This window comes from Eublepharis macularius, chromosome 3, assembly GCF_028583425.1.
Source record: "Eublepharis macularius isolate TG4126 chromosome 3, MPM_Emac_v1.0, whole genome shotgun sequence".
NCBI classification, from domain to species: Eukaryota; Metazoa; Chordata; class Lepidosauria; order Squamata; family Eublepharidae; genus Eublepharis; species Eublepharis macularius.
Window position 1 is genome coordinate 158,280,401 of NC_072792.1, and position 14,387 is coordinate 158,294,787.

The 14,387-nt window shown below is 41.1% G+C and overlaps 1 protein-coding gene across 3 annotated transcripts in view; it reads right to left on the reverse strand.

Annotated features, from left to right (window-relative positions):
- Window positions 1-14,387, reverse strand: part of ZMYM2 (zinc finger MYM-type containing 2) — a 72,047-nt gene that overhangs the window by 7,683 nt on the left and 49,977 nt on the right. For all 3 annotated transcript variants that reach the window (XM_054973447.1, XM_054973448.1, XM_054973446.1), the window contains 10 exons: window positions 13,858-13,974; window positions 12,090-12,240; window positions 8,794-8,966; window positions 7,940-8,105; window positions 6,749-6,783; window positions 5,748-5,877; window positions 5,530-5,645; window positions 3,179-3,356; window positions 2,459-2,608; window positions 442-536 (listed from right to left, as the gene is read on the reverse strand). In XM_054973447.1, coding sequence (XP_054829422.1) covers window positions 442-536; window positions 2,459-2,608; window positions 3,179-3,356; window positions 5,530-5,645; window positions 5,748-5,877; window positions 6,749-6,783; window positions 7,940-8,105; window positions 8,794-8,966; window positions 12,090-12,240; window positions 13,858-13,974 — 1,311 coding nt within the window. The remainder of the gene's footprint in view (window positions 1-441; window positions 537-2,458; window positions 2,609-3,178; window positions 3,357-5,529; window positions 5,646-5,747; window positions 5,878-6,748; window positions 6,784-7,939; window positions 8,106-8,793; window positions 8,967-12,089; window positions 12,241-13,857; window positions 13,975-14,387) is intronic.

Consider the following 14,387-nt stretch of genomic DNA (forward strand, 5'->3'; position numbering starts at 1 on the left):
GCATATTGACTATAAACATACAACACAAGATGTAGTTTTGTGTGCACGTATGTGAATGCAGGATACGGGTACTGTACAGCATGTACTAAGGGCCCACAAATCACTCTAGGGCTTCTAGTTACCCTCCCCATCCACGTCAAGGTTTAATAGTGTTGGAATCCACCTAGAAATTCCCCTTGCAAGCCCTACTAAAATGTAAGGGTGCAGCAGAGGAACCATACCACATTACTACAAGGCTTCCTGCTGTTTCAGTGCGGCTTTTGAAGAGCATGAACTTTTCCCTGTGAGTTGTATCATCTGACATCTGAGGCAGCTGCTTCACCTTTCCTCATAACAGGACTTCAGGCTATTATAATAAATGAGGCATAACCATATAATAATGATCAATTTGCAATACAATGTTGAATTATTTAGAAGACACAGCAATCATATAAACTATACCTTCTTTTTAGTTCGAGGTCTTGGCTGTTCCTCGTATTCCTCTCCAAAGACAGGCGGCAACAAAAATTCACTTTCGGTATCAAGTTCCTCTGTTGCTGCACAGAAGTATATTTCCATAAGAAACGTTTAACTACCAAGTGTTCTAAAATTGTCATGGCATTTATAACTGAACCATTACTTATTAACCTATTGTCCATAAACACTGGCATTTATTGAAGAAAATGCATAAAGCTAACATTCTATTTAGAGGCATAAGGCATGTTGTCATTAAAAAGAAAACTATTTTAAGCTGTGCTTCCTTGGCCTACAAAAGATCTCTAGAATTCCTCACTTCAACCAGAAATTTTTTTTACTTAATTCCAATTTGGCCCTTGTTAGTTTCTTCTTCTTCTCTCTCTCTCTCTCTCTCTCTCTCTCTCTCTCTCTCTCTCTCTCTCTCTCTCTCTCAACACATATTACCTATGCCAACCTACAGCTGGAATCAGCACTCTCTGTAATTGTTTTAATTCTCTTAACTTGAAGTTTACTTTCCCCCCACTGCTACATCTCATCACCACTGGTGACCCAACATGGATAAAAAATCCCGCAAAATGGGGCCACCCCAACTACATTTTAGGATTCTGCAAACTCAGGAAACCCATAGGCATGCAGAAAAATCTGAAAAGTTTTTTAAAAATTGGCGGTAACCCCCCTGCACCTTCAACAATACCAGAGTTATTTGTCCATGAAACAGCGATCAGAAGGGATGGGGGAGAAGCTGACCTACAGCAATGCCCCTCTTTTCTCTTCCTGAATTCCTTATTGTTTTTAAATTTCTCGTATAGTTGATAGGCTTCTAGTAAAAAATGTTGTTCTCAAGAGGACCCCATTAATATTTCCACTCTTTTAACTTCTGGTACAAATAAGTTCTTTGTAGGGTTGCTGTTCCACCAGTGGGGGCAGGGGGACCCCCCACTCCTACCCTCCGCCCCTGCCACCACTCACCTGGCTGGCAGGGGGGAAAGGTGGGGGAATAGACTTCCAGGGCATGCTCTTGGGACAGTGTGACAGTGTCACTCCAGGGAGTAATGTCATTCTGCTGCATCAGAAGTGCTCCCACGCTTTGCACAGGGCTGACTGGGGCCCCATGCAAAGCGCAGAAGTGTGCTTGCCCTGTGCACATGCGCTCTGTGCGCACAAAGAGGAAACAGAAGGTGAGTGCCAGGTCCTCCTCTCCTGCCAGGAGGGTAAGGGGACCTGGCAACCCTAGTTCTGTGACAGGGATTTTGGGATGGTGGTTAGCTCTGCATCCTTTGCCAGACAGGAAATTTCAAGCTGAGGGTGACATCAGACATGTTTTTATTCATTCATCTTCATGTAAAATACAGAACATATAGCTGAAATTATTTTGAAATACTGCAAAAAATCTCAAATGTCTCTTGAAATATCAGTTATTAAGGTTATATTTAGCTGTATTGTGGTTGTGTTCATTATATTGTTACAGAGCACCGAACATACAAATGACTGTACTAATCTCGAACTGTGTAATCCGCCTTGAGTCTCAGTGAGAAAGGCAGACTATAAATGACATAAATAAAAATAAAAGTAAATTAAATAATTTAGCAGTAATTAAATCACGCTTCCTGCCATCGACATTTTCCTGGCCTGTAAACGTTTCATGGTTTCTGCGATTAGAAAAATTAATTAAGGTTCCTCCATAGAAAAAAAAAAAGTTGGGAAACACTATGACAACCCATCAACTGCATGCCCTTGCTTGTGAGTTTCCAAAGAATAATTTGACTGGCTGACTGTTGGAAAAAGCTGAACCAGATGGGCCTCTGGTCACTTGACAATACTGTCATCCCCTCTGTGTATGAAAACATGCAAGCAGAACTGCTCTGGGCCACTGGAAAGGGTTCGAGAGAAATCTAAACCTAAGACTCCAATATAGTTTTCCTGAGGGGATGACAACAGGCATTTTAAAAGAAGTTTGCCCCACATCAATATTTAGGCATTTCCTTTTTAAAAGCGTACAAACCTCTGGGAAAATCAACCTCAATATCAAGGTCTGGTTCATATGGTATGTCTGGCAAGCTGCTTGGAATATCTGGCAAGCTGCTTGGAATATCTGGCAAGCTGCTCTGCGTTTCAGCCTCAGAGTTAAGCAATTCTACCTCAGTTATTACACCTGTAATTAAACAAAGAAAGTTGTTTTATTTTATTTCCCTTCACAATCTTATTAATACAGTCTCATAAGTGTAGTTAGTTCAAAATCATGGGGAGGCTAAAGGAGGATGTGAACATGGCAAAAAAAGTCTAAGACAGTTACACTATAGTCACAGCCTGTTACTTAACCCTAGAGAGCCAGTCTGGGGGAATGGTTAAGAGTGGCAGGACTCTAATCCGGAGAGTTGGGTTTGATTCCCCGCTCCTCGGCTTGGAGCCAGCTGGGGGACCTTGGGTCAGTCACAGTTCTCTCAGAGCTCTCTCAGCCCCACCCACCTCACAAGGTGATTGTTGTGTGGATAATAATAACATACTTTGTAAACCCCTCTGAGTGAGTGTTAAATTGTCCTGAAGGGCGGTATAAACATCAATTATTATCATTAATGTTATTATTAGAAAAGTACATTTAAACATAAGAAAAAGTCACATCCCGTAACTTTGGGGGCTGCTGTCAAATACTAAGGATTAGCCACATGGACAAGAGCGGCTAATTGACCACTGAACTTTTGAAAAAACATCTATTAAGACATACTTTTCAGCTCTACAGGTTCTGCTGCTTCATTCTTTGCAGGCATCTGTTCTGCTGTAGCAGCTGGTGGATCTTTAGTTTCCTCAGGACTGGAAGGGATTTTATTCTTTAGATCTTCTATTGCTTCAAGTATCTTTTCATTGCTATCCAGTGTAGTGGGCAGAAAAACTGGAACTGGTACCTAATATAGGCATTATTAAATTATTACTATTGCTAATGACAAGTCCATAATTAATGCCAAGCAGTTCTACCTACTGCCATCTTTTGTAAAATGAGAAACAAGCAAAAAGCAATGACAAGTAGGGGTGTGCACTCCAAAAAATTTGGGTTTCCTGCTTCGGAAAATGATTTGTAATAACCCGAAAGCAGCAAGCCACTTCGGATTTGGGTATTTGAATCACTTTGGTACGCTCCATAAAGATTTAGAGCATACCGAAGTGAGGAGGGGAAGCTGTCTCCCAGCCCCCCCATCCCACCCCCACCACACTTACCTGTCCGTGGAAGGCCGCAGCAGCCGCCTCCACGGCCAGCTGGGCGGTGGGGAAGGCCGGAGCTGACACCTCCACCGCCCACACCGCTGTAGCGGCCAGCTGGGTGGAGGGAAAGGCCGGAGCCGCCGCCTCCGCAGCCAGCTGTGTGGCAGGGAAGACTGCAACCGCCGCCTCTGCCACCGCTGGGAAGGCCCAGATAAGTGGGGTGGTGGGAGGGAGCCCTTTAAAAAGGCCCCAAAGCTTCCCAAAGTGATCTGAATCTCTTCGGAAAGCTTTATTTGGGGTTTCCAAATTGGGGCCAGCATGCTGCCCTGATTTGGGAAACCCAAATCTTTACGGATCGGGTCCGATTTGGGCATTTCCCCCAAATTGGAAACCCGACGTGCACACCCCTAATAACAAGTTGTTGCCATTAAAATGTGTGCACAGGAGGGACTAAATGTTGATTTGCAATTTTTAAAATCATGAAACGATACAGAAACATTTACTTATGCATAACCACATTTTTAAAAGTTCCAAATGTATTTGCATCTACCTTCAACACATCATCGCACTGTTTGGGACCTCAATTTTGTCTCTAAAAATAGGCTGTTGTTGCTCCCATTTATAGGGATGTCACAAGAAATCATTTTAGCAAATGAATTGGAGAGAGGAACTGGTGCCTAGGCTTTGCATTTAAAAAGTTCCTTTTCCACAAATCTCTTCAGGCATCCTATAAATTTCCTTCTTCCCTTTGTTTACGGCACTTAATACACAACTGCATCCAGCTGACGGTTTGTATGCGCACACACAAGACAGCATTATGGCACCATCTGAAACAGGTTCTTGCCCAGAAAAAGCCCCTTAAGAGGATGAATGGCTGAAGCCCAGCAACAGGCTTCATCAGTCCAAGAGAGAAAGAAAAAGTCAATTTATACAACGTTCTAATGGATAGAAGAGACATAACAGACAACACAGTGCTGCCAAGCCTAGCTTTTTCTTCCACTTTTAGCACTTATATAAATTTAGAGAGGTATCTTGTCCTTTATCTTGAATTTCTGTAGGCTTGCACACTGGAACTAACCACAGCACGGCTTTCCTGCTCTCCCTTCCTGCTGTGGTCCCCTACACTACAACCCTCTGCTGAAAACCTGTCTTCAGCAGGGGACCTCAGGAACAGCACAGGATGGGGCATGGGGAGCTGCCGTGGCAAAAAGGGGTCAGCAGAAACCCCCAACAAAAAGGGCAGAAGTGCTCTTTCACTAGGCAGCAGGGCAAGCTGGACTACAAGTCATTCTAACAACATAACTCTATTCATAACTTAATAGACTACAAGTCATACTTTGTAGCTATTCGTAACAACATGAATAGCAACAAATAAGAGCATTGCAGCTCAGCTTTACACAGTATTAGATGAGTTCAGATGTAATTAAACCAGAGACAGCGATGAGAACAAGCCTGGCTCATTTGGTTCCTCGTCTCCTCTCACAACGAGATTAAAGATTTCTTAGTTTAGAAACAACCATAGTTTGTGGTGATGTTTAAATCAAGCAATTTAATAAACTGTGGTTTGTTTCTTGCCCAGAAGCTGGGATCCTATCTCATGATTGGAATTCAGAGTTCTGGTCTGCAGGAAACAAACTGGTCACAATTTGTAAAAATGCCAGATTTGGACATCAAAACAGATTGTAAAGAAAACCAGGGAGCCTTCAGTTTATGAGCCAAGCACAAGGAGAAGAAAAAGGGGGGCGGGAAGGACATGCAAGTTTTTCAGACTTCTGAGGCTCATTCTGAATGCCACCATACATGAGAGCATGCATTAATACTAAGCTATGTCTTAAGCAGATAAAGTAAATGAAAAACTAATACTGAAATCTCTCTTACTGGAACAGGAACAGTTGTAGCAACGGGAACATTTTGACTATACATGTGCATTGGGACTGGTACATATACAGGTACTGGAACAGGTACAGGGACGTATTCTTTTTCCCAATCATCATCTAAAATGAAAGGCAATACATTGTTAGGTACCAGGAATGACCAAAATTATTAATTTGTTACCAATAACAATATAAGAATTGTGTCTTCCATTCGACAATTACCTGTCTGACAAGATTTTGTTTGCATGTGGGGTTTACAGTATGTGGCTTTTGTCATTGTCAGAGGCTTGCAAAGAACCGCTTTGTTCTTCATTTCTTTATTTGGTGTTGGGGAAGGAGGTGGTGCCGATCCCTGTAATTAATGAAATCAACAAATATTAGCAGACCTCCCCAAAATGACTTCCAACCCTATAAGCTTTCTATGCAATTTGCATTATAGTGTTTCTAAAATATGAGAAAAGAACTGGAAGAGAAAATTAATGTCTTGCTACTTATTCTCAGAGAGCAGTTCCCATGCGCAAAACACATGCTATGAAGAAAAATGTTTCTCTAACACTGAAGTTTCCCTAAAACCTATTATATGCCAAAAATGGTATTATGTAGGTTATTGGCTGCTGCTTGAATTTTAAGTTCTTACATATATATAGTTGAAAATACTGTGCTATTTATATGCATTACAAATCAAAGAGGGTTTGTCAGTGTTGAGCTGCGTGTATACTTTACACATACAGCACAAAACAGAACTGCCGCTTGCATGCTTCCAGTCTGTACCAATACTGCAACATTAATGTATTCCAACATTAAATGAGATTAGTTTTATATGCTGATTCATCTCTCTCGCTCTCCCACAGATTATTAAATTTTAAAGTGATGGGCCACAACAACCTTGTGGGTGCAATTTTGCCCCAATACAGAGATCCACAAATGCTAAACAGCTGGGGGGGGGGTTGCTCTGTGTGTGCACATCTGCACCTGAATCCCATTCTTCTTTCTAAACAAAAGGAATAGGAATGGAAGGCTAGTTTAGATAGGAAGAATGTTGTATCCAGCAGCAGCTTCCGCCACCAACTTCAAGGGGAAATGCATAAGCAAAACAGTTTCTACACTAGTTCACACTCTAAAGATGTAGATGTACACATTCATCTATTAGAAATTTTAAACTGTGCATGTAAATACAATTAAGGAACCAGACACATTTGCTGGGCAAGTTGTGTAGTACTTACCGTGACTTTTGTTCGGGGAGTCTGAGAACCCTGATCTACAAAGGAAAGCGCATGGAAGATCAATATAATTCATTTTTTTTACATACAGCTACAGAACAGGGGTAGGCAATCCCCTGGCCCCATGCTGAACAATGGCAAGCTGGAACATTTTGCTGGACCTCATGCAGGACCAGTTTAGAAACTAAGACAAGCTCCCGAGGCACCATCAGCACCAATCTAAGGAGAAACAGACCAGGATGTGTAGAGTTTCAGCTACAGCATGACTAGCCATCATTCTGGCTCAGTGGCTGTCTAGGAAAAGAGAATGTTATGACAGCCTAACGGGAGCAAACATCCTGTGTCTTTAAATGCCACACTGGAGTAATGTCAGCCAACACAATTTGCTTTTCTCTCTTTTCTACTTTCAATTCCATCCAGCAACCTTTCATTTTGGGTTTTCATTTTAAAGAGAAAAGGTCACAGCCTTCACCATGCTGCAACAGAGCCATCTGGTTGATTTGCAATTAAGATATTTGCAAAGCAGAAGGCTACAGGTGTGGATTGTGTCTTGTCACCTCCTGGACGTACCCAACTGCAAGCCAGGTCTTGGGTGAGTGTCTAAGGTGCTGGCAGTGTCACTGAATCTCAGCTTGCTATAAGTGTGTCCGGTCAAGTACAACCTTCACACACACACACACCCTGCCCCCCATTTGCCAGACCACCAGCATCTTCACAGATAGGCCAAAAAAGGTTGCCTACCACTGTTTACGCAACATAAAGCAATCAAACGGAAAGTGTTATTAGGGTGCTAGCAAAGCAACTCTCCCCCAGTCGCTCTTCCAGCGCAACTGCCTAGACTCCCAAGCTCCTTCAACATATGGAAAGTTGCTAATCTCTAATGAAACGATGATACCAGCATCAGCAGTATGCCTGCTCCAATTTTAAAACCAAGGATAAGCTATTTTTAGCAGCCAGGTCTGTTCACCAGGCAGGTCAATGATGCCACATGGTTAGCACTAGGGTGATGGGTCAACTTCCATTTATTGGCTGTCAGCCACTATCCTGTATGGTCTTCACAATAAAAGGCTGCTCCAGTTCTTCATCTTAAAAGACCTCTTTTGCAAACCTCGAAGCTTTATGTTGCTTGGTGTACTTCACAGAATTAAAGATAAGTGGTGTACAGTGCTACTATAATTAGGGGAAGTATCATACCATAATGTAAGTTTTCTGGTCCTTTCTGAGTTGCCATATTAGGTTCATTTTGTTGACAGTAGAAACGTAGAAGGCAATGCTGGTCACAGAAATGTTTCATCTCCCCTCTCCACTGAACTTTCTCTTTAAGCGTTCCTTGAGTTTTACAACAGTCACACCTTGCAGCCTTAAAAGAACAATTTAAGTATTAACTAGAGATCTTATGAAAAAGAATTAACTATCAATGCCTATGTTGTAAATAGCATTCAAAACAGGTGTTTATGCTTATCAGCAGTTCCCTGCAAAGAACAAAATAGCAATATCCATAGAAGGAATTCCCTGGCAAAGCTTTTTTTTAACTTGTAGTATGATGATAGTCAATTAAAATGTTCTATTGAATAAATCTTAAGAGTTTGTTTTTCATTTTTTAAAGAAATCTTGAGGTACAAGATAAATTTTGAAATGCAAAGAGAAAAGGGGAGGATCCATAACAATAAAGTGACTAAAATGCACCACGAATGCTAACTTTGCATGCATAATCCTTAAGATGTTGTTTGGTGTAATGGTCAAATGAATGAACTCAAAGTCCAGAGATCAAGTCTCATTTTAGAAATGGTCTCTAGATAGAATACTGCCAACATTGTAAAAATGCCCCCCTGCCAAACACAACATTTTGAATATTAGACTGAAGCAACAGGTATCCTTCCCTGTGCAGAACTGATCCAACAGCTTAACCTCCCAGGCTCCCAGCTGCATATTACATTATAAAATACCTTTGTGTAAATAGCAGTATCTAGATTTTGCACATCTTGGATAGTGTATGTATTGACTTGTTTTTTTTCACGCGTTTGAAATACTACCTTTAATACTGTTACCTTATAGTACCAGTCTTGAAATTTTCTGCAACACTCATCACTACAAAAATCTCTCATTACTCCATCAAGTTCCTTACTGGCTCCCTTTTTACAGAGCTGAGTACAGTAATTGCAAGTAACACATCTCAGTCCTAACCGTCTTGCAAAATCTTGTTTATACAGCAGCTTGCAACCTGAGACAAAGTAGAATACAAAGACAGTCTTTAAAAACCTATGCACTACTGAATTTGCATTGTAAAAATGTTCGTGGACGAGTCCACTCTCAGTTTATCAATCATTTCTGCAAGAATTGAAGAATGATGCTTCTTTTTTAGAAAGGAACTTCAGCCACATTCCCTGGGCTGATGATCCTCAGTTATTGCTTCAATATAACTCCTTAAAATCAGAAACAAGCACCCTGCTACTGTTTACATATGGACATAGTCAATAAAAAGTATACAACAATGAATTTCTTCCAAGTTATCTTTTCATTTTGAACTCAGTTTCAGGTCAGCATAACTCTGAACTCTGCCAACACAGGAAAGAAAACTGAATTATTATTATGTTGTAGATCAGAATAGTCCAACTTTTCCCATTTAAGATGGTGGCAGATCATCCTTTTAGCAGTGTATTGCTCCCCCTAGCGGAAATTCAGTGAACAAATCCATTCACTGTCCTCCAGTCCTCCTGACTCCCACATCACTTTTTCTTTATACAAGCCAATGCAGATTTTTCAAGCAGTTAATATATGCAACAGTGCTAAGGTACATATGTAACCTGTATTTCCTTCATATTTCACATCAGCAATGTCACTGCTGTGCAGCTTGAGATCTTTTGTTCAAAAACTCTTTGGTCTTCTAAATTCTACTATGAATACACATGTGACATTTACTCTCCTGAATCAAAATGGCTTTTCCCTGCTGGGGACTGATTCACAGTAAAGGAGTGAAACATCAAACTTACTCTAAGAGTGTATCCTCATTAGTAGATTGAAGAGCATCTCTGAGAGGCCCTAACTATAAACAGACTGCTGGAAGAAGAGAAGGGAAATACTCCCAGGTAAACTACTACTTGCCGAACTCCCTTCAGGAGCTGATCAGAAAAACCAGTTTGGTCCCCAGTAGTCTCTGTCATAAATATTGGTGGGTAATGATATCCTCCAATCCACCCATAAAAAGAAACCCTTTAAGTCAAGTGTTTCATTATCCATCAGTGGAGGAAAGTGTCCTTGCAAGGAATATTTAAGAACCTGTTACAGTCCAGAGTGGGAGTTGCCAGACACAGTATTCAGAAAGGACCAAAAGTTGTTTCAGCAAAGAGCTCCCAAAAGAGGAAGTAAATGCCCAGGTGGCTGATCTACAAATCCAGTACTTCCTTTACCCCTGCTAAGGAAAAGCATATGTATTTGCAATGGCAAAATCTTGCCAATGTCTTCCATATTGGCCCATAGAATCTATTTGCAGAGGTTCTTCTAGAAGTGAATATCTACAACCTCCTTGGGAACAACTGGAAGTCCTCTAGAGTCTACCTCCTGTCTCCCAAGCAGCAGACTCCTCTAGAGTCTTCCTCCTGTCTCCCAAGCAGCAACCTCTGGGTTGGGGTGGAGGAGAACTCCCTGGATGCTTATGATGTACGTTGGGTGGTTTGAGCAACGGTGAGGGAACTGCTATGGATACTAGGTCTGAGAATCAAGATCTCCTTGGCCAGTAACAGTGTATTTCTCTGGTACTTAAGGGGCATCAGAGAGTAGGCGTAAGACAGGAGCACAAAACAGGTAAGACTGTCCTCTCCTTTCAGGAACCCAGAGGGTTTGCTGTTAGCTGAGGAGACAAACAAATCAGGAATTAGGTGACCTAGTCTTGGGTGATAGGTGGATGGAGAAAGTTTGAAAAGCTGCCAAAAAGGCCTGAAGGCGGCAAGTGGAATGGAGTTGTTGAAGTGAGTGGTTTCTGTGGAGCAGGCAGGGCACAGTCTGGGGGAACCACCTCACTGGAAGTGGAAAGGCTGCTGAATTAGCACAGCCCTGTCTGTAGAGCGACTAGGAAGGGTGGGTAACTCAGACAGACACCTCCTCCACCGACAGAGACAGGCAAGTCCTCCTTTGACCACTGGGACCATCGTGAAGTACATGGTGGGGGAATGTACATGTAAAACCACAATGACATGGCTAATGGTGCTAGATAAGCCATTTTGTCTCCATTTGTTACGGTCACTGTATGAACATTGGACAAAAAGACACTCATCTGTGTAAATGCGTGATGGCAGTTTGGTTCTTTAGGTTCTTATAACATCAATTACTGGCCTTATAAAACCTGGATTAAAAATTTTATTTATTTATTTATTTTCGGTTTTTATTCCACCCTCCCCACATTTCCAGCAGGCTCAGGGCAGATTACAAAATACATAAAGGTTAAAATATATAAAACAGTTATTATAGTTAACAATTCTAAAAACATCCAATTTACACAGTTAAAATATAATTATAAATATCAACATAGTGGCACAGAATTCCACTGATCAAATTTAAAACAACTTCAGAGCACCTCTGCATTAAAGAGTTTTTAAAAATGGGGGTATTGGTGGTGGGGAGGGCCCAATCCCTCATCAACCAGCCAGGGGGGCTCCGCCTAGCACCGCCCATATGCCTGACGGAACAGCTCCATCTTGCAGGCCCAGCAAAAGGATAACAAATCTTGCCGGGCCTTAGTCTCTTCAGACAGAGCATTCCACCAGGCTGGGGCCAGGACCGAAAAGGCCCTGGCCCTGGTTGATGCCCGGTGGGCCTCCCTGGGGCCAGGGACTTTTAACCTTAAATGAATACAGTTTGAGAGATGACACTGTGGATGCTCAGATGAATTTGCTACAAGCAACATTTGTATACTAGCTGGAAAAAACCTTTAGAAATCAAGTAAGTGGTGGGCAACTTTTTAATTATTTTACTTAATTTATATTCTGCCCTTCTCCCCAGTGGGGACCCAAAGCAGCTTCCATCATTCTCCTCTCCTCCATTTCGTCCTCACCACAAATCCTGCAAGGTAGGTTAGGCTGAGAGTTTGTGACTGGGCCAAGGTCACCAAGGAGCATCCACGGCACAGCGCAGAATCTAATCTGGGTTGCTCAGATCCTAGTTCATTACTCTAGCTGCTACATCACGCTGGTTCTCTAACCTAAACCTAAATGTAGCCTAAAGACTGCACAAAACCCCCTTGATTCTTCCAAAAACTGGTAGCATAGTACCCTTTGTAATACTGAATGAGTTCAGCATTATTTAACAAGTTAGTATTGGCAATTACGTACAGTGCAAGCTCATAACATACCTTCACTGCAGAATGGTCTCTTGATCCCAGAAAATTTCACTGTTTCGTGTAGAGTCTTCTCCTCTTGACAGTATTCACAGTAGGTTACTATGCAGTGCAGCTTCTTGTAGTCATCTGAACAAATTCTACTGCAGAACTGATATACTTTGTTCTAATGAAAACAAACCAACCAACAATGAAAGAGGAATGAACAAAAAAGGCTTCAAGCTGGTTGAAAATTTCATACAAAGAAATAGCAAAAAGTTAAAATTTGTTATAAATAAATCTTGTTCACATAAATCTATTTTAAATTTATGGGAAAGTGTCAAATAGCTAGCTAAGAGAGCTTTTCTTTCTTTCACTCCTTTCAAGAAGAGTTTGTTTGGCTATTTGTTCAGTTGTTCAGTTCAGTTCAGTTGTTCATTTGTTCAGTTCAGCCAATAATATCTTTTAGGAGAGATTACTTAGAACTTACTATATTTCCCTAGAACTTACTAAAATGCTGGTTTTCAAACCACCTAGCGAGCTTGCCAGGTCAGCAAAAAAACCCTACATCTCCACAGCAGGAGAGCAGAAGGCAAAATTGTTTCTGGCTGGGCCTGAGCTAATGTTACTGCAGCTTCCTTGCAAAACAGATTCTCCATGCTACAGCAAGCAGCAAGAACTTTCTCTGCCCACTCCTCCGTATTTTCCACCCAACCTGAAGTCCCTTGAAGTGTTTTGTGTTTGCTCAAAAAAGCATCCACTTGGAAAAAGAGACAAAGTCCGAGACACAGAGTTTGAAAATACACACAGAAGAACAACACGTGTAGTAATTGGGAGTGGGGGACGTATTTAAACATAATCATATAGTCATCAATAACCGGGGGAGGGGGGGAGGCAGTAAGTTAATACACTTTATGTTTAGTAGTTATGGAAAATAGAAAAGCTTCTGAACCAGTTGTTTATTGTTCATTCAGAACAGGAAGAAAATAAAACCGAACTCATACACAAGCTCTTGACAGAGATTCTGGAGAGGGTAGGGGTCATAAATCTTTTAAATTAAGTAAGTGTCAGGTTGCTAGTTAGTTTGAGAATAAGAGCATATTTGGGTTGTGGTTTTAATCAAGGAAATGTGTTCTTGCCTAGAGAAGATGGATAGACTGTAGATTTTAAAGGCTAGTGGAAAAACAGACAGCAGCATTGATGTTCGCCATGGAAAATATTCCATTATTTTTGCTTTTAGAGCCTACCTCTTCAGTACAAAATAAGATGTGATTTAAGCAGGCGCCTAATCTGCAGAGCAGGGGCATTTATAAACAAAAAACTTTAGTAAACTATTTAATAGTTTATAATAATTTTAAAATATGAAGAACATTGCATTTTGTAATTGCATTTCATAATATTTTAATTGAAATACTCAACTACTGGTGTTGCCAAATATTAAATAACTATTGGCACCAATGTAGGTTTAAGCTAAAAGAAACATTTATCCTATTTCTATATTTACCGACTTCTTATTCCCTTATCACAATGCCTTAATAGGAAAGCTTTCCCCTACACCACATCATGAAAGCAGCAAAGTGAGCCATCCACAGACAAAGCAAGGGTCTCTAAATTCTCAAGAGACTTCCCAGATATGCAGCAAAATATGATTTTTGTAATTCGTCTTGAGTCTTAGTGAGAAGGGCAGGCTATAAATGAAGCAAATAAATAAAAATATAAGACTTAATTATAATTAAGACCCCAATCTCATGAAAACTGCAGTGAAAATGAAATTTAGCAGGCCACCAACTTTTCATATACTTACTTCCCATTCCAGTACTTCAGGCTTTGAGCAGAAAGTATTTTTGCAGTAATTGCATTTCAGCTGAATATCACTTGGAGCTGCAAACTGGCCATTTGTTGAAGACTGTACACTAAGAGTCTGAAAAATATTTTCAAATACACAGATCACTCTAGAATATCTATTACCATGTCTTATTACTTAAAAAAACCCTGTGGAAATATGAACTATGAAACAGGTGTAAACATTAATTTTGGCTTGATTCTTAAAACACACAACACTGATTAATTCCACTGAGTAGTTCATCAGTAGAACCAGCTGCCTAGGGAGGTGGTGGGTTCCCCTCATTGGCAGTCTTTAAGGAGCGGCTAGTCGAATACTTGTCGGGGATGCTTTAGGCTGTTCCTGAACTGGGCAGGGGGTTGGACTAAATAGCCTGTGAGGCCCCTTCCAAGTCTATGATTCTCTGACTAAGTTTCGGCGGCTTGCGTGCATTAGCATACATACAGTACCTTGGAGAGTTAGGTAAGCAAGCAGTCAGTTAGGTAAGCAAG